Source organism: Salvelinus alpinus, chromosome 7, assembly GCF_045679555.1.
Source record: "Salvelinus alpinus chromosome 7, SLU_Salpinus.1, whole genome shotgun sequence".
In the NCBI taxonomy this organism is placed as follows: Eukaryota; Metazoa; Chordata; class Actinopteri; order Salmoniformes; family Salmonidae; genus Salvelinus; species Salvelinus alpinus.
Window position 1 is genome coordinate 73,657,589 of NC_092092.1, and position 19,739 is coordinate 73,677,327.

Here is a 19,739-nt window from a genome sequence, read left to right on the forward strand (position 1 = left end):
CAGACCTGGCAGTAAACCCCATGGATAACTCTCTGTACGTCCTGGAGAACAACGTCATCCTCCGCATCACTGAGAACCACCAAGTGAGCTTCGTTCCACATCAGTTATCACCAAATAATCAGTTATCACCATATAATCAGTTATCACCATATAATCAGTTATCACCATATAATCAGTTATCACCAAATAATCAGTTATCACCATATAATCAGTTATCACCATATAATCAGTTATCACCGTATAATCAGTTATCACCATATAATCAGTTATCACCATATAATCAGTTATCACCGTATAATCAGTTATCACCATATAATCAGTTATCACCGTATAATCAGTTATCACCGTATAATCAGTTATCACCATATAATCAGTTATCACCATATAATCAGTTATCACCATATAATCAGTTATCACCATATCACCATATAATCAGTTATCACCATATAATCAGTTATCACCATATAATCAGTTATCACCATATAATCAGTTATCACCGTATAATCAGTTATAACCATATAATCAGTTATCACCATATAATCAGTTATCACCAAATAATCAGTTATCACCGTATAATCAGTTACCACCATATAATCAGTTATTACAATGTAATCAGTTATTGCGATACAAGCGGTTATTGTGATATACACGATATCATGATGCTATTATCATATATGTATTATTATCTTAAATAACATAACATTATCGCCCCCAGGTGAGCATCATAGCAGGGCGGCCCATGCATTGTCAGGTTCCAGGTATAGACTACAGCCTGAGTAAGCTTGCCATTCATGCTGCGTTGGAGAGTGCTACAGCCATCGCCCTGTCTTACACCGGAGTTCTCTACATCGCTGAGACGGATGAGAAGAAAATCAACCGCGTCAGACAGGTATGACAACACAGGTTTATTTTACATTAAAAAAGTAACTTCACCTTACGGCTTTGTTGGGTTTAGAGCTTGCAAGAAAGGCATTTCACTGTACGTGACATTAAAACTTGAAACTTTACTTTTCTTTCCTCCATCTCTATTCTAAAACCTTCTGTGTTTCCTCTCTTTCTTGTTTGTTGTCTTTCTCCCCTTCCCTCTAACTCAGGTGTCCACTAACGGCGAGATCTCTCTGCTAGCCGGCACCTCGTCGGACTGCGACTGCAAGAATGACGTTAACTGCAACTGTTTCCATGGCGACGACGGTTATGCGTCCGATGCCGGCCTCAACTGCCCCGCCTCGCTCGCCGTCTCACCCGACGGAACGCTTTTCATCGCCGATCTTAACAACATACGCATCAGAGCCGTGCGAGCCAATCGGCCCGGGCCATCCGCCTCGGGATCAGGATCGATGATGGGACAATACGAAGTTGCGTCTCCACGGGAACAGGAGCTCTACGTGTTCAACGGTGACGGTCAGCATCTACAGACCGTGAGTCTGGTCACGGGAGAACCGCTATATAACTTCACCTACGGGCCGGACAGAGAGCTAGCCACGCTGGTGGACAACTGCAACAACACTGTCAGGGTGAGAAGGGAGGGTCTGGGCCAGGGGGGGAGTTCTGGCCTCCTCAGACTGGTGTTACTGCCAGAGAACCAGGTGGTGACCCTGGGTTTGGACCCTGCTGGGGGGCTGAAGAGTGTCTCAGCCCAGGGACAGGAGGTGGCCCTACTGGGGTACTCTGGGAGTACAGGACTACTGGCCACCAAGGCTGACGAGACCGGATGGACCACCTTCTACCAGTGAGTGGGATGTGGGGGTGTTTTTTTATGCATCTGTCAAAAGTGGAAACTACAGCGGAACTCAGGGTCTCATAGCTGCATTGCCTAGCACACAGCTACTGTAGCTAGGATCTGTTCACAGCCCACTGCTGTCCCCTGGAGTTAACTTCTGTCACTGCACCCTCGAGTTTGCTTCAGTCAGAGCTCACAGAACTGACAGATGTTAGAGGTCCATAGTGGTTTGCTTTTGTCACTGCACACACACACACACACACACACACACACACACAGTTTTTGCTGTTCCGATATCTGCCATGTTAATAGAAATACGCAGAGACCAGCTATTCCCAGTACTCCTCTGTAAGCTGTGAGAGGAGAGGAGAGGAGAGGAGAGGAGAGGAGAGGAGAGGAGAGGAGAGGAGAGGAGAGGAGAGGAGAGGAGAGGAGACACGTCGGAAAGCATTAAACATTCATGGCAATTTAGCTAGCTAGCTTGCTGTTGCTAGCTAATTTGTCCTGGGAAATAAACATTGGGTTTTAATTTGACCTGAAATGCACAAGGTCCTCTACTCCGACAATTAATCCACAGATAAAAGGGTAAAGTTTGTTTCTAGTAATCTCTTCTCCTTTGGTCTTCTTCTTCTGTGGACTTTATATGGTGGTTGGCAACCAACTTTAAGGTGCATTACCACTACACACTGGGCTGGAGTGTGGACCTCAGTTCATCATTCAATCACCCACGTGGTATATGCTCCTAAAACCAATGAGGAGATGGGAGAGGCGGGACTGCAGCTCATCAAGCGTCACAAATAGAACCAAGTTCTACTTTAGCGCCTGGCTACGCAGACGCTCATTGACGCGTGTGAGCAGTGTGGATACAATGATTGAATAACTACATTTTGTCACTAGTTGTCCCCATCTTCTCAGTTTGGACAGTGAGAAGTAACTTATATTTGTCTCTCTCCTCCAGGTATGACAGTGAGAAGTAACCTCTATATGTCTCCACCAGGTATGACAGTGAGAAGTAACCTCTATATGTCTCCACCAGGTATGACAGTGAGAAGTAACCTCTATATGTCTCCACCAGGTATGACACTGAGAAGTAACCTCTATATGTCTCCACCAGGTATGACAGTGAGAAGTAACCTCTATATGTCTCCACCAGGTATGACAGTGAGAAGTATCCTCTATATGTCTCCACCAGGTATGACAGTGAGAAGTAACCTCTATATGTCTCCACCAGGTATGACAGTGAGAAGTAACCTCTATATGTCTCCACCAGGTATGACAGTGAGAAGTAACCTCTATATTTCTCTCTCCTCCAGGTATGACAGTGAGAAGTAACCTCTATATTTCTCTCTCCTCCAGGTATGACAGTGAGAAGTAACCTCTATATGTCTCTCTCCTCCAGGTATGACAGTGAGAAGTAACCTCTATATTTCTCTCTCCTCCAGGTATGACAGTGAGAAGTAACCTCTATATTTCTCTCTCCTCCAGGTATGACAGGGAGAAGTAAACTCTATATTTCTCTCTCCTCCAGGTATGAAAGTGAGAAGTAACCTCTATATTTCTCTCTCCTCCAGGTATGACAGTGAGAAGTAACCTCTATATTTCTCTCTCCTCCAGGTATGACAGGGAGAAGTAAACTCTATATTTCTCTCTCCTCCAGGTATGACAGTGAGAAGTAACCTCTATATTTCTCTCTCCTCCAGGTATGAAAGTGAGAAGTAATCTCTATATTTCTCTCTCCTCCAGGTATGAAAGTGAGAAGTAATCTCTATATTTCTCTCTCCTCCAGGTATGAAAGTGAGAAGTAACCTCTATATTTCTCTCTCCTCCAGGTATGATAGTGAGAAGTAACCTCTATATTTCTTTCTCCTCCAGGTATGAAAGTGAGAAGTAACCTCTATATTTCTCTCTCCTCCAGGTATGACAGTGAGAAGTAACCTCTATATTTCTCTCTCCTCCAGGTATGAAAGTGAGAAGTAATCTCTATATTTCTCTCTCCTCCAGGTATGAAAGTGAGAAGTAATCTCTATATTTCTCCTCCAGGTATGAAAGTGAGAAGTAATCTCTATATTTCTCCTCCAGGTATGACAGTGAGAAGTAATCTCTATATTTCTCTCTCCTCCAGGTATGACAGTGAGAAGTAATCTCTATATTTCTCTCTCCTCCAGGTATGAAAGTGAGAAGTAATCTCTATATTTCTCTCTCCTCCAGGTATGACAGTGAGAAGTAATCTCTATATTTCTCTCTCCTCCAGGTATGAAAGTGAGAAGTAATCTCTATATTTCTCCTCCAGGTATGACAGTGAGAAGTAAACTCTATATTTCTCTCTCCTCCAGGTATGACAGTGAGAAGTAAACTCTATATTTCTCTCTCCTCCAGGTATGACAGTGAGAAGTAACCTCTATATTTCTCTCTCCTCCAGGTATGACAGTGAGAAGTAAACTCTATATTTCTCTCTCCTCCAGGTATGACAGTGAGAAGTAATCTCTATATTTCTCTCTCCTCCAGGTATGACAGTGAGAAGTAACCTCTATATTTCTCTCTCCTCCAGGTATGACAGTGAGAAGTAACCTCTATATCTCTCTCTCCTCCAGGTATGACAGTGAGAAGTAACCTCTATATCTCTCTCTCCTCCAGGTATGACAGTGAGAAGTAATCTCTATATCTCTTCACCAGGTATGACAGTGGGGGTCGTCTGACCAATGTAACCTATCCTACTGGCATGGTGACCAGTCTGCACCGGGAGATAGAACGTTCCATCAACATTGACATAGAGAGCTCCAGCAGAGACGATGACATCACCGTGATCACCAACCTGTCCTCTGTGGAGGCCTCATACACCGTGGTACAAGGTGGGACATACACACACATCAGTTATGTGTGTCTGTGTGTCTCTGTGTGTGTCTCTGTGTGTGTCTCTGTGTGTCTGTGTGTCTCTGTGTGTGTCTCTGTGTGTGTCTCTGTGTCTCTGTGTGTGTCTGTGTGTCTGTGTGTGTGTCTGTGTGTGTGTGTGTGTGTGTCTCTGTGTGTGTCTCTGTGTGTGTCTCTGTGTGTGTCTGTGTGTGTCTGTGTGTGTCTCTGTGTGTGTCTCTGTGTGTCTCTGTGTGTGTGTGTGTGTGTGTGTGTGTGTGTGTGTGTGTGTGTGTGTGTGTGTGTGTGTGTGTGTGTGTGTGTGTGTGTGTGTGTGTGTGTGTGTGTGTGTGTGTGTGTGTGTGTGTGTGTGTCTGTGTGTGTCTGTGTGTGTCTCTCTGTGTGTCTCCGTGTGTGTGTGTTGGGTGTATTACAGCACAGTGTTCTGGTCTGCTGTGCTGAGACACTGGTTTTGAAAGCTTGCTTTGCTCCCATCTCTCTCTGTCTCTCTCTTCCTCGCCACTGCTCTCTCTCTCTCTCTCTCTCTGTTTTTATTACAAAGAGATTTGTCCGATAGTGAGAGGGTAGTCTACTGCAGAGTCGACAGAAAGCCATCTCTGTGTGTTTGAAGTGTTGGTAAAACGCTGCCTGGAGGTTTATAACAAATTGGCTTTATGGATTACTGCCGTTTATGGTGATGGAGGATCAAAGCCACTGTGTGTGTGTGTGTGTGTGTGTGTGTGTGTGTGTGTGTGTGTGTGTGTGTGTGTGTGTGTGTGTGTGTGTGTGTGTGTGTGTGTGTGTGTGTGTGTGTGTGTGTGTGTGTGTGTGTGTGTGTGTGTGTGTGTGTGTGTGTCTGTGTCTGTGTGTGTCTGTGTGTGTCTGTATGTGTGTATGATCCACAAATTTCTTGTTAACAAACTATAGTTTTGGCAAGTCGGTTAGGACATCTACTTTGTGCATGACAAAAGTCATTTTTCCAACAATTGTTTAAAGAAAGATAATTTCACTTATAATTCACTGTATCACAATTCCAGTGGGACAGAAGTTTACATATACTATAAACAGCTTTGGAAAATTCCAGAAATTATGTTGTGGCTTTAGAACCTTCTGATAGGCTAATTGACATAATTTCAATTGGAGGTATACCTGTGGATGTATTTCAAGGCCTACCTTGAAACTCAGTGACTCTTTGCTTGACATCATGGGAAAATCAAAAGAAATCAGCCAAGACCTCAGGAAAAAAATGTAAACCTGCACAAGTCTGGTTCATCCTTGGGAGCAATTTCCAAACGCCTGAAGGTACCACGTTCAAACAATAGTACGCAAGTATAAACACCATGGGACCACGCAGCTGTCATACCGATCAGGAAGGGGACGCGTTCTGTCTCCTAGAGATGAATGTACTTTGGTGCGAAAAGTGCAAATCAATCCCAGAACAACAGCAAAAAGACCTTGTGAAGATGCTGGAGGAAACAGGTACAAATATATCTATAATTACAGTAAAACGAGTCCTATATTGACAGAACCTGAAAGGACGCTCAGCAAGGAAGAATCCACTGCTCCAAAACAGCCATAAAAAAGCCAGACTAGGGTTTGCAACTGCACATGGGGACAAAGATCGTACTTTTTGGAGAAATGTCCTCTGGTCTGATGAAACAAAAAAAGAACTGTTTGGCCATAATGACCATCGTTATGTTTGGAGGAAAAAGGGGGAGGCTTGCAAGCCGAAGAACACCATCTCAACTATGAAGCACGGGGGTGGTAGCGTCATGTTGTGGGGGTGCTTTGCTGCAGGAGGGACTGGTGCACTTCACAAAATAGATGGCATCATGAGGTAGGTAACAACATCTCAAGACATCAGTCAGGAAGTTAAAGCTTGGTCGCAAATGGGTCTTCCAAATGGACAATGACCCCAAGCATACTTCCAACATTGTGGCAAAATTGCTTAAGGACAACAATGTCAAGGTATTGGAGTGGCCATCACAAAGCCCTGACCTCAATCCTATAGAAAATGTGTGGGCAGAACTGAAAAAGTGAGTGCGAGCAAGGAGACCTACAAACCTGACTCAGTTATACCAGCTCTGTCAGGAGGAATGGGCCAAAATTCACCCAACTTATTCTGGGAAGCTTGTGGAAGGCTACCCGAAACATTTGACCCAAGTTAAACAATTTATAGGCAATGCTACCAAATACTAATTGAGTGTATGTCAACTTCTGACCCACTGGGAATAGGATGAAAGAAATAAAAGCTGAAAGAAATAATTCTCTCTACTATTATTCTGACATTTCACATTCTTAAATTAAAGTGGTGATCCTAACTGACCTAAGACAGTGAATTTTTACTAGGATTAAATGTCAGGAATTGTGAAAAACTGAGTTTAAATGTATTTGGCTAAGGTGTTTGTAAATTTCCGACTCTATGTTTAAGAGCAATGTTCCCTTAAATTTCTCTCAGCACTGACCAAATTTCAGGAATTTTGTGAAAATTCTGTGCAATTTCCAGCGCGCGTTTACTGTGAACACTGAGGCTGTACCTGCTTTAAGTTACGGTTTTAACAGTGGTCAAGTAGGCTATTGTGGCTATTTGATCATAATGTAGACCTACCAGAGTGGCCCATCAAAAACAATGGAGAAAATGCATCCCATAACATGTTAACCTTTCTGGCGTAAGCGTTTTGCTAGCAACCCACCTCGACAACATCCGGTGAAATTGCTGAACGCGAAATTCAAATTACAGAAATATAAATATTTAACATTCATGAAGATACAAGTATCATACATCAAAACAAAGCTTAACGTCTTGTTAATCCAGCCGCTGTGTCAGATTTCAAAAAGGCTTTACGGCAAAAACACACCATGCGATTATCTGAGGACAGCGCCCCGCATACAAAAGCATGAAAAACATTTTTCAACCAGGCAGGTGCACCACGAAAGACAGAAATAGCGATATAATATATGCCTTACCTTTGAAGATCTTCTTCTGTTGGCACTCCAAAACATCCCAGCTACATCACAAATGGTCCTTTGTTCGATAATGTCCTTCTTTATATCCATAAAAACTCTGTTTAGCTGGCACGCTTCATTCAATAATCCACCGGTTTCCCTCCTTCAAAATGCATACAAAATGAATCCAAAACGTTACCAATAAACTTCTCCAAACAAGTCAAACAACGTTTATAATCAAACCTCAGCTACCCTAATATGTAAATAAACGATAAAATTTAAGACGGAGAATCGTTATTGTCTTTACCGGAGATAAACAACAAAGAATGCGCTCTCATCCACGCGCATGAAAACACTACAGCCAAAATGGGAGCCACTTAGAAAAACTACAAATTGTAGCTAATTTTTCCAAAAACAAGCCTGAAACTCTTTCTAAAGACTGTTGACATCTAGTGGAAGCCCTAGGAACTGCAATCTGGGAGGTTTTCGCCTCATAATAAACATGACAGCCATTGGAAACAGTGGTAGACTGAACATTATTTTGGGGGGGATGGTTTGTCCTCGGGTTTTTGCCTGCCATATTAGTTCTGTTATACTCACAGACATTATTTTTAACAGTTTTAGAAACTTTAGAGTGTTTTCTATCCAAATCTACCAATTATATGCATATCCTACTTTGGGCACGCTTTTCATCCAGACGTCAAAATACTGCCCCCTAGCCCAAAAAGGTTTTAACAGAGAAATAGCTGTTTTATCATTCAGCCTACAGTAGCAGCCAATGTGTGGTGTTCAATGTAGGCCTACATTACATGAGACTTGATAGGGAAACTAACAGGGAAAACTCTAGAAATTTGAGTGAAGTTCAATTTCGTTCTTCTCTCCGTGGGCTGATACAGTATTTATTCTGCACGGCAGTCTAGGGGCTATTGTGCTCATGCACACGCACAGTTTATAGGGAACATGGTTTTTGAGTGTTTGAGTGGGGGATAGAAAAAACTGAAATGACAGACTGCCAGATTATTCATTTACCAAGCTTGCAAGCTGTTCTATAAACCAGACGCACATTTACTTTCATTATGAGTCACTCTGAGTGTGGAGTTGCCTGATCAGAAATGATACTGACAAGTTGTCAAACAAATCATACGACAAATTGTTCGTTTTTTTGTTCAAGGAAAGAGTTCTGCTTGTGAAGGGCAGCAAAAATCCATTTCAATTTAATCTGCAACTTTATCTTTTTTCAGCATGTAAACATAACAGAGGAAGACGCCAGTAAAAGAGCCAACTCATATGACAACTCCCTTCTCTCTCCTTGTCCCCATCGCCCCCTACAGACCAGGTGAGGAACAGCTACCAGCTGTGTAACAACGGCACCCTGCGGGTGATGTATGCCAACGGGATGGGCATCAGCTTCCACACTGAGCCCCACATCCTGGCCGGATCGGTCAGTCCTACTATTGGCCGTAGGAACATCACACTACCCACAGACAACGGACTCAACTCCATTGAGTGGCGGCTCCGCAAGGAACAGACCAAAGGGAAGGTCACTGTGTTTGGCAGAAAGCTGAGGGTGAGCTGAGATGACCTCGCTTCCTTTCTGTGCGTCATTTAATCATTAGCGATGACATCACATACTCTACAGTATGTGTAGAAATGACATCACTTTCTCTGTGTGTAGCGATGACATCAGTTACTTTGTGTAAAGATGACATCACTTACTCTGTGTGTAGAGATGACATCACTGACTCTGGCTACAGAGATGACATAACGGAGTCTGGCTACAGAGATGACATCACTGACTGGCTACAGAGATGACATCACTGACTCTGGCTACAGAGATTACATACCTAAGGGCACTCTTCGGCATTTGCAGTATGATTGATGAGGATCTCCATATTGCAAATGTACGGTCCCTTACTAGACGTCCGCAAATGTTTTTAAAATAGGCCGACGGCCTCGGTCCGTGCCCCATGGCCAGATCTACCGGGAAGTCGTCGAATGAAGTATCTCGGACATTTGGTTTCCGTTTTATTTATTTTTTAATTTTGGTAATTTTTCCGCTGTTCGGGAAAATTCCAGCAGATGGCGAGTGGCTGCTTATTGCAAATGGACAAAACATCACCAGTGACATGGCCATTTCTCCTAAACAGAAAAAACTTTGAAGATGAAACTCGGTGAGCACAGGTTTGGCCAAATGGGCTGTTAGCCCAGAAACAAGATGGTGTCGAGGCCTCAATGCTTTTTGAGTTAAGGCCCCTTTTCTGGGATTAAAGGTCAAAAACGGTCATAGAGCGCTAATTTGACCGCTTCACGTCAAAGTACATGAACCTACAGTGTCAGGAAAATAATAACAGCCATTTATCTATCGTAATTTACGAGAAATCGTACAATGTCAATTCAGCTTCCTGTGCCAACCGGAAGTGCCTTAAATTGGGGTCATAGGGGCTGTTTAAAAGGGTTAAAAAGGTCATATCTTTCCAAAACTTCATATGTGTGATTAGGCAACCCTCATGAACTGTAAATCAGTCATTTATCCCATCAGATGTCCAAGACAAACTCACACACACACACAGCAAGGATGGAGTAACACAACGAGCGATGGAGAGGAACCACTATCACTGCCCAGCCATCCCGAGTTCAATGGGCCAGTCAATTGGGCATTTCTGCAGTATATTAGAGCATGTCAAATTCGTGATGGTAAATGCCCATTGAAACCCATTGCAAATTGACAGTACATTTGCAATAAGTTTAAACAGTGATAAAACTTTTGAATGCTGGCGGTGCTTTCACTCTAGTGGTAGCATGAGACGGAGTCTACAACCCACACAAGTGGCTCAGGTAGTGCAGCTCATCCAGGATGGCACATCAATGCGAGCTGTGGCAAGAAGGTTTGCTGTGTCTGTCAGCGTAGTGTCCAGAGCATGGATGCACATTTGTGGCCTGCTGGAGGTCATTTTGCAGGGCTCTGGCAGTGCTCCTCCTTGCACAAAGGCGAAGGTAGCGGTCCTGCTGCTGCGTTGTTGCCCTCCTACGGCCTCCTCCACGTCTCCTGATGTACTGGCCTGTCTCCTGGTAGCGCCTCCATGCTCTGGACACTACGCTGACAGACACAGCAAACCTTCTTGCCACAGCTCGCATTGATGTGCCATCCTGGATGAGCTGCACTACCTGAGCCACTTGTGTGGGTTGTAGACTCCGTCTCATGCTACCACTAGAGTGAAAGCACCGCCAGCATTCAAAAGTAACCAAAACATCAGCCAGGAAGCATAGGAACTGAGAAGTGGTCTGTGGTCACCACCTGCAGAACCACTCCTTTATTGGGGGTGTCTTGCTAATTGCCTATAAATTTCCACCTTTTGTCTATTCCATTTGCACAACAGCATGTGAAATTTATTGTCAATCAGTGTTGCTTCCTAAGTGGACAGTTTGATTTCACAGAAGTGTGATTGACTTGGAGTTACATTGTGTTGTGTAAGTGTTCCCTTTATTTTTTTGAGCAGTGTATATATCACTGACTTTTGGGTTCGGAAACCGACTTCCTATGATCATATATGGCAAATGGACATAACATCCTGATATGGCACTTTCAATGCTTATATATGGCGGTTGGATATTTCTTATGCCTTTTGGACATGGTTCACGGACTTTTGGGTTTGGAAACCGACTTCCTATGATCATATACGGCAAATGGACATAACATCCTGATTTGGCACTTTCAATACTTATATATGGCATTTGGACATTTCTTATGCCATTTGGCCATGGTTCACTGACATTTGACTTCCTATGATAGTATATTACAAATGCCTTATGGACAACTCAATAAAATAATACAAAGGTATGTTCATATGGTTGTTATATATGTATTATTGACAACAAAAACATCTAAAAGATTTTGAAAAACGGTCCAGAAAGCACTTTTTTAGAAGAAGTTGTATTTTTGGAAGAAAAAACATATATATCAAAATTTGACCCTTGGGTCTTGACTTTATGTTCATTTGCAATATGAAAATTTACGGTGGAGCACGCTCGCGATCTTTGGAGTTTTGGATCTTTGGATTTTTTATTTGCAATCATGTATATGTTTCGTCCAATGGCATTATGTTGCCATTAATTTTTGTCCATTTCATGAGAGCTTTCCCTTACATCACTCTCTATCGTCCTCCAGGCACATGGTCGTAACCTCCTCTCCATCGACTTCGACCGCAACACTCGGACAGAGAAGATCTACGACGACCACCGCAAGTTCACGCTCCGCATCATGTACGACGCGCAGGGCCGTCCCGCCATGTGGTTGCCTAGCAGCAGCCTGGCGGTGGTGAATGTGTCATACTCAACCACGGGTCAGCTGGTGGGGCTGCAGAGGGGCAGTATGAGCGAGAGGACAGAGTTTGACCCTCAGGGACGTATTCTGTCACGGTCGTTCATAGATGGCAAGGTGTGGAGCTATAGTTATCTGGATAAGGTGAGGACATAGCACTGTTTGGTACTTTTACTGGTACTGGTACTGTTACTGGTACAGGTACTGGTACCGTTACTGTTACTGGTACAGGTATTGGTACTTTTATTGATACTGTTACTGTTACCGGTACTGGTACTTTTACTGATACTGTTACTGGTACTGGTACTGTTACCGGTACTGTTGCTATCATCTGTGTGGAGCTACAGCCACCTGGATAGAGTGCGTGCATCATAGCACCTGTAGCAGGGATAGTAAAAACAGGCTGGTTGTGAGAAGTGAAAAGTGCATAAAATGATGCTATTGGTGATGATGATGACTTATGTTCCCTCTTCCTCCTCTCTCCCTCCTTCTCTCCCTCCTTCTCTCTCTCCAGTCCATGGTCCTTCTCCTGCAGAGCCAGAGACAGTACATATTTGAGTTTGACGCCTCGGGGCGCGTCACGGCCGTCACCATGCCTAGTGTAGCTCGCCACACCATGTCCACCCACGTCTCTATCGGTTACATCCGCAACACCTACAACCCTCCAGAGAGCAACGCCTCCATCATCCATGACTTCAGCGAAGACGGCCGCCCCAAGGCCACCCACTACCTCGGCACCGGCCGACGTGTCCTCTACAAGTACGGCAAGCTGGCCAAGCTAGCTGAGATCCTCTACGACAGCACCGTGGTGACGTTCGGTTACGACGAGACAGCTGGGGTGCTGAAGATGGTGAACTTACAGAGCGGCGGGTTCTCCTGTACGATACGTTACCGTAAGATGGGTCCGCTGATCGACAAGCAGATCTACCGGTTCAGTGAAGAGGGGATGGTGAATGCTAGGTTTGACTACACATACCATGACAACAGCTTCCGTATTGCTAGTATGAAGCCAGTCATCAGTGAGACTCCTCTGCCTGTGGACCTCTACCGCTATGACGAGATCTCTGGAAAGGTGGGTAGAAAACTATACTACTAACCCTAGTTCCAACCACAACCCTAACCCTAGCTTCAACCCCAACCCTCAACACTAACTCTAAACCTAGCTTCATGTCCACATCCTGGTTCAACCCTAACCCTTAACCCTAGCCCTCAACTCCAGCCAAAATCCAAACTAACCATAGCTCCAGCCACAACTGTAAACCTAGCTCCAGCCACAACCTTAAACCTAGCTCCAGCCACAACCTTAAACCTAGCTCCAGCCACAACCCTAACTCTAGCCCTCAACACTAGCTCCAGCCACAACCCTAACCCTAGCTCCAGCCACAAACCTAGCTCCAGCCACAACCCTAACCCTAACCCTAGCTCCAGCCACAACCCTAATCCTAGCTCCAGCCACAACCCTAACCCTGACCCTAGCTCCAGCCACAACCCTAACCCTAGCTCCAGCCACAACCCTAACCCTAGCTTCAGCCACAACCCTAACCCTAGCTCCAGCCACAAGCCTAACCTTAGCTCCAGCTCCAGCCACAACCCAAACCCTAACCCTAGCTCCAGCCACAACCCTAACCCTAGCTCCAGCTCTAGCCACAACCCTAAACCTAGCTCCAGCTCCAGCCACAACCCAAACCCAAACCTAACTCCAGCCACAACCCAACCCAACCCATTGCAGGATGTCAGTTACAGTTGATAGACTGAGCATAAATCATTTATACTGGACTATCCAGTTAAAGTGGGACCTAGACCCTCTGTACAATATTTGACTTAACTCTTGACTGTTGTCTTGGCTACAGGTGGAACACTTTGGGAAGTTTGGTGTGATCTACTATGACATCAACCAGATCATAACCACTGCTGTGATGACCCTCAGCAAGCACTTCGACACCCACGGGCGCATCAAGGAGGTGCAGTACGAGATCTTCAGGTCCCTGATGTACTGGATGACGGTGCAGTACGACAGTATGGGACGGGTGGTGAAGCGAGAGCTGAAGATTGGACCGTATGCCAACACAACACAGTATCGCTATGAGTATGACGGGGACGGACAGCTCAGCGGGGTGAAGGTAGGAGATCTGACTTGACCAGTGTGATACTAGTCCTGCAGTAGTTGAGCACCAAATCACAATCCTAGAAGATTACTACAGACCCCTTCCTGAAACATTGGGCTTGATTAAATGTTGGTTTTCATTGCAAATACAGAGAACATTTTTCCTTTTCACTTTACACTTCAGTTTTTGATTCTCCTACGTTGACTTACCTGATTTAAGCTGTCGTAGCGTTGACTATCATTAAATGTGAAGACTGTATATTATCAAATCAATTCTCTGTGTGTAATTTAATTACGCGATTAAACTAATCATGTAACTTTAATTATCAAGTCGGGGCACCACGGGAAAAAAATGTTTATAGAGTGTGAATTTCCAGAATATAACTCTTCAGATATTTTCCTATATTATCAATTACAGTCACTTATTAATGTATTATTACCTCATCAGTCATATTCTGAATGTCGCAAACCCTAGCCTAGATCATGAATCAGCGATATACAAATTGGCTTAATTATTTATTTACTTAAACTTAATCAATCACAGAATTACATAAACACACACACATTGGTTACTGACATGATAGAAAAGTCCCTAGTGAGCTAAGCCAATATGATGGCTTAATAGACAAAGGAAAGGGGTGCGTTCCCCAGAAGTCCCAAGGTCTTTTTCGTGGTTGTAGTTGTTATAATGGATACTTCCGAGTACCATTCGGAAATGTTCTTAGAACGGATCTGGTTACCAGACTAAAGTATTTAAATAGCTGCAGCCTGAATAATTGTTCTTTAGTTTGTAGATGTATTAGCCATTTCAACGTGGGGACCTCGTCCCTGCGTTTTTTACTCTTGTTGAGTTGCCAACCATTTCAACATATAGCTACTGCTTCGTGTTTTCTGAACTTGTCCTTTGGTAAAGTTGTAGTTTAAACCACTTCACACACCAGCTACACCTGGCATGTTTAGGTCTCTAGAGTGATAGCCCTTCCAACGTGGGGACCTCGTCCCGGCGTTATCTTGACTCTAGTTTAAATTGCCAACCATTTCAACATCTAGCGACAGCTCCGTATTTTCTAGTCTAATGTACATTTTGTTGGAAGTGGATTTTATACTAGAGTAGAAAAGGGGGCATTTCCATGACACAGATGTAAATGTCTGTACTCACGGGGTGTGGCCACTGACTAGTTAAAACTTCATATCTAAACAAGTATCTCATTTAGAAGGCCAACATCACATTACATCTTCTCACAAATAGTTTCATATTTATTCATATACATTCCACAACATGTAGATGTACATCTGATATATACATTGTGAAAGCTCTTAAAGTTACAATGTTTCCGTTATAACATCTTTAATGATATCACCACACAGTAAAGGTTGGACATGATTATTGTTTAAATACCCACAAACCATTCCAAATGGTTGGAATACAGAAATATTGTTACTTTAGAAAACCTTTTGAGGTTACCGTACTGCTTTCTTTGTAGTAACAAAGGGATTCTCTCATCTTGGCAGAGTGGGGAAAGGAGTTTCTGTATTTACAACCGCCATAAAACAGCCGACTTCCCGTTCTCCCCCTCTACGAGAGAAAGCACGCTGTATAGAGGACCCACTGTAACCTGATCCTTCAGAGTTATGACAAAGCCCTTGGTTCCTATAAGGAGCATAGGCCGTTGATTTGTCTACTCACCTTTGGTATTAAAGAGATGACTTCAGGTTTGGTTTTAAAGAGATGACTTCGGCCTCCCGAGTGGCACGTTGGTCTAAGGCACTGCATCGCAGTGTTAGCTGTGCCACTAGAGATCCCGCGACCGAGAGACCCATTGGGCAGCGCACAATTGGCCCAGCATCATCTGGGTTAGGGGAGGGTTTGGCAAGCAGGGACGTTCTTGTCCCATCGCGCACTAGTGACTTCTATGACGGGCCGGGCGCAATGCACGCTGACACAGTTGCCAGGTGTACGGTGAATCCTCCGACACATTGGTGAGGCTGGCTTCCGGGTTAAACAGGCATTGTGTCAAGAAGCAGTGTGGCTTGGCTGGGTTTGTGTTTCGGAGGACGCACGGCTCTTGACCTTCGCCTCTCCTGAGTCCGTATGGGAGTTGCAGCGATGGGACAAGACCGTAACTACCATTTGGATACCACGAAATTGGAGAGAAAAAGGGGTATACTTTTTTAAAATAGAAAATACAAAAAAGAATAAAGAGATGACTTCAGGTTTGGTATTAAAGAGATGACTTCAGGTGTGTCAAAGTTCTTTTCATTCTCTATGCCTCCAGGTGAACGACTGGTCCACGTGGCGCTACAGCTACGACCTGAACGGTAACCTGCACCTCCTCAACCCCGGGAACAGCGCCCGCCTCACGCCGCTCCGCTACGACCTCCGAGACCGCATCACACGCCTGGGTGACGTTCAGTACCGTCTGGATGAGGACGGCTTCCTGAGCCAGCGAGGCTCGAATGTCTTTGACTACAACTCCAAGGGCCAGCTCCTTAGAGCATATAACAAGCTACCGGGAGGCTGGAGCGTCCAGTACCGCTATGACGGACTGGGCAGGAGAGTGTCCACTCGGACCAGTCTGGGACAACACCTCCAGTTCTTTTACGCTGATCTGAACCACCCGGCTAGAGTCACACATATATTTAACCACTCCAGTTCAGATATCGCTTCACTGTACTATGACTTGCAGGTAGGCTACCAGATTATTAGAGAAACGTGTGTTCATCAACAGGCTACATGTGCTAAATACTGTTCATCGTGATTGTCTTATGACCTTGTTATCATTGTCATATAACCAAGTTGTTGTGATGCTATCATTACAGAGTATATCACATAACTATTATCACACATTAATGGTGATGTCACCATCTCTGACTTATTGTGATATAGCCTAACTGAGTCAGGGATACTATCATTATTTAACTTATTGGGATATAGCCTAACTGAGTCAGGGATACTATCATTATTTAACTTATTGGGATATAGCCTAACTGAGTCAGGGATACTATCATTATTTAACTTATTGGGATATAGCCTAACTGAGTCAGGGATACTATCATTATTTAACTTATTGGGATATAGCCTAACTGAGTCAGGGATACTATCACTATTTAACTTATTGGGATATAGCCTAACTGAGTCAGGGATACTATCATTATTTAACTTATTGGGATATAGCCTAACTGAGTCAGGGATACTATCATTATTTAACTTATTGGGATATAGCCTAACTGTGTCAGGGATACTATCATTATTTAACTTATTGGGATATAGCCTAACTGAGTCAGGGATACTATCATTATTTAACTTATTGTGATATAGCCTAACTGAGTCAGGGATACTATCATTATTTAACTTATTGGGATATAGCCTAACTGAGTCAGGGATACTATCATTATTTAACTTATTGGGATATAGCCTAACTGTGTCAGGGATACTATCATTATTTAATTTATTGGGATATAGCCTAACTGAGTCAGGGATACTATCATTATTTAACTTATTGTGATATAGCCTAACTGAGTCAGGGATACTATCATTATTTAACTTATTGGGATATAGCCTAACTGAGTCAGGGATACTATCATTATTTAACTTATTGGGATATAGCCTAACTGACTCAGGGACACTATCATTACTTTAATCTCATAATTATTATCACCCAGTTATGGTGACGTGACTGTCTGTGAGTTATGGTGGCGTGACTGTCTGTGAAGTGACTGTCTGAGTTATGGTGACGTGACTGTCTGTGAGTTATGGTGATGGGAGTTATGGTGATGTGACTGTCTGTGAAGTGACTGTCTGAGTTATGGTGACTGTCTGTGAGTTATGGTGACGTGACTGTCTGTGAGTTATGGTGACGTGACTGTCTGAGTTATGGTGATGGGAGTTATGGTGAAGTGACTGTCTGTGAAGTGACTGTCTGAGTTATGGTGACGTGACTGTCTGAGTTATGGTGATGGGAGTTATGGTGAAGTGACTGTCTGTGAAGTGACTGTCTGAGTTATGGTGACTGTCTGTGAGTTATGGTGATGTGACTGTCTGTGAAGTGACTGTCTGAGTTATGGTGACTGTCTGTGAGTTATGGTGACGTGACTGTCTGTGAGTTATGGTGACGTGACTGTCTGAGTTATGGTGATGGGAGTTATGGTGAAGTGACTGTCTGTGAAGTGACTGTCTGAGTTATGGTGACTGTCTGTGAGTTATGGTGACGTGACTGTCTGTGAGTTATGGTGACGTGACTGTCTGTGAGTTATGGTGACGTGACTGTCTGAGTTATGGTGATGGGAGTTATGGTGAAGTGACTGTCTGTGAAGTGACTGTCTGAGTTATGGTGACTGTCTGTGAGTTATGGTGACGTGACTGTCTGTGAGTTATGGTGACGTGACTGTCTGAGTTATGGTGATGGGAGTTATGGTGAAGTGACTGTCTGTGAAGTGACTGTCTGAGTTATGGTGACGTGACTGTCTGTGAGTTATGGTGATGTGACTGTCTGTGAGTTATGGTGACGTGACTGTCTGTGAGTTATGGTGATGGGAGTTATGGTGAAGTGACTGAGTTATGGTGAAGTGACTGTCTGAGTTATGGTGACGTGACTGTCTGTGAGTTATGGTGACGTGACTGTCTGTGAGTTATGGTGACTGTCTGTGAGTTATGGTGTAAAGCCTATACTGCTTCCCCTCAGGGTCATCTGTTTGCTATGGAGGTGAGTAGTGGAGAGGAGTATTACATCGCCTCAGACAACACAGGAACGCCACTGGCTGTCTTCAGCAGCAACGGACAGATGATCAAACAGGTAATCATGATGACAGTAATAATAATACTACTAATGATTGTTAAATATCTCAAGGCCCATTATCCACATGTTAAGATAAGCCAAGATAAGTTAGTACTTGATGTCCAGAGAGGTCAATTTGATTATTCAAATAAACAATACAAAAATGGACAAATAAACCAACTTTGTCTTTCCTAATTGCCCCAGAGGGGATAAAGTTGTAGTGAATTGAAGTGAAACATGCGCCTGTGTTTGTTGTGACCTCCAGGTGCAGTACACAGCGTACGGGGAGGTGTACCTGGACTCTAACCCAGAGTTCCAGCTGGTGGTTGGCTTCCATGGTGGTCTCTATGACACCCTGACCAAGCTGGTCCACTTCACCCAGAGGGACTATGACGTCCTGGCAGGCCGCTGGACCTCGCCAGACTATGCCAGCTGGCCCAAGATCGGCAAGGACCCTGCACCCTTCAACCTGTACATGTTCAAGAACAACAACCCCCTCAGCGACGTGTTGGACATCAAGAACTACGTCACAGGTAGAGCGTCTTTGGATCCTTGAAAAGCGCTTTATAAAACCCATGCATCATTGTTACTGAAGGTAAAGGAGAGAGAGCTGAGTGGGTGGCGTTGTGTTATCATTGTCAATCTGTACTTCTCTTTCTTTATTTTTCATTCATTCTGTTTTCTTTGCTCCCAGACGTGAAGAGTTGGCTGGTGATGTTTGGTTTCCAGCTCAGTAACATCATTCCAGGGTTCCCCCGTCACACCCTCTACTTCGTAGACCCTCCCTACGAGCTGCAGGCCAGCCAGGACTGTGAGAACGGACAGGTGAGAAGGCCTGGGACAGCCGAGAAAGCCTGGGACAGCCGAGAAGGCCTGGGACAGCCTACAGCTCCATTGCACTATATTGATTATATTGAGCCAAATGCGGCCTGCTATTATAGATAAACGGTCCTCTCTCTTTCTCTCAGTGTCGGATGCCAATTAGATGCGACATTGAATACAAAATCAGTAATATGAACCTTCAATGAT

The 19,739-nt window shown here is 44.0% G+C and overlaps 1 protein-coding gene across 1 annotated transcript in view; it reads left to right on the top strand.

The window, feature by feature from the left end:
- LOC139581924 (teneurin-2-like) overlaps positions 1-19,739 on the top strand; it is a 120,250-nt gene that overhangs the window by 92,947 nt on the left and 7,564 nt on the right. Inside the window, exons 21-32 of the mRNA XM_071412118.1 lie at positions 1-83; positions 716-889; positions 1,095-1,729; positions 4,394-4,569; positions 8,845-9,080; positions 11,679-11,975; positions 12,346-12,903; positions 13,682-13,951; positions 16,212-16,622; positions 18,618-18,728; positions 18,976-19,243; positions 19,405-19,535. The exon at positions 1-83 is cut by the window's left edge and continues 19 nt beyond it. Of these exons, the coding sequence (XP_071268219.1) occupies positions 1-83; positions 716-889; positions 1,095-1,729; positions 4,394-4,569; positions 8,845-9,080; positions 11,679-11,975; positions 12,346-12,903; positions 13,682-13,951; positions 16,212-16,622; positions 18,618-18,728; positions 18,976-19,243; positions 19,405-19,535 (3,350 nt within the window). The remainder of the gene's footprint in view (positions 84-715; positions 890-1,094; positions 1,730-4,393; positions 4,570-8,844; positions 9,081-11,678; positions 11,976-12,345; positions 12,904-13,681; positions 13,952-16,211; positions 16,623-18,617; positions 18,729-18,975; positions 19,244-19,404; positions 19,536-19,739) is intronic.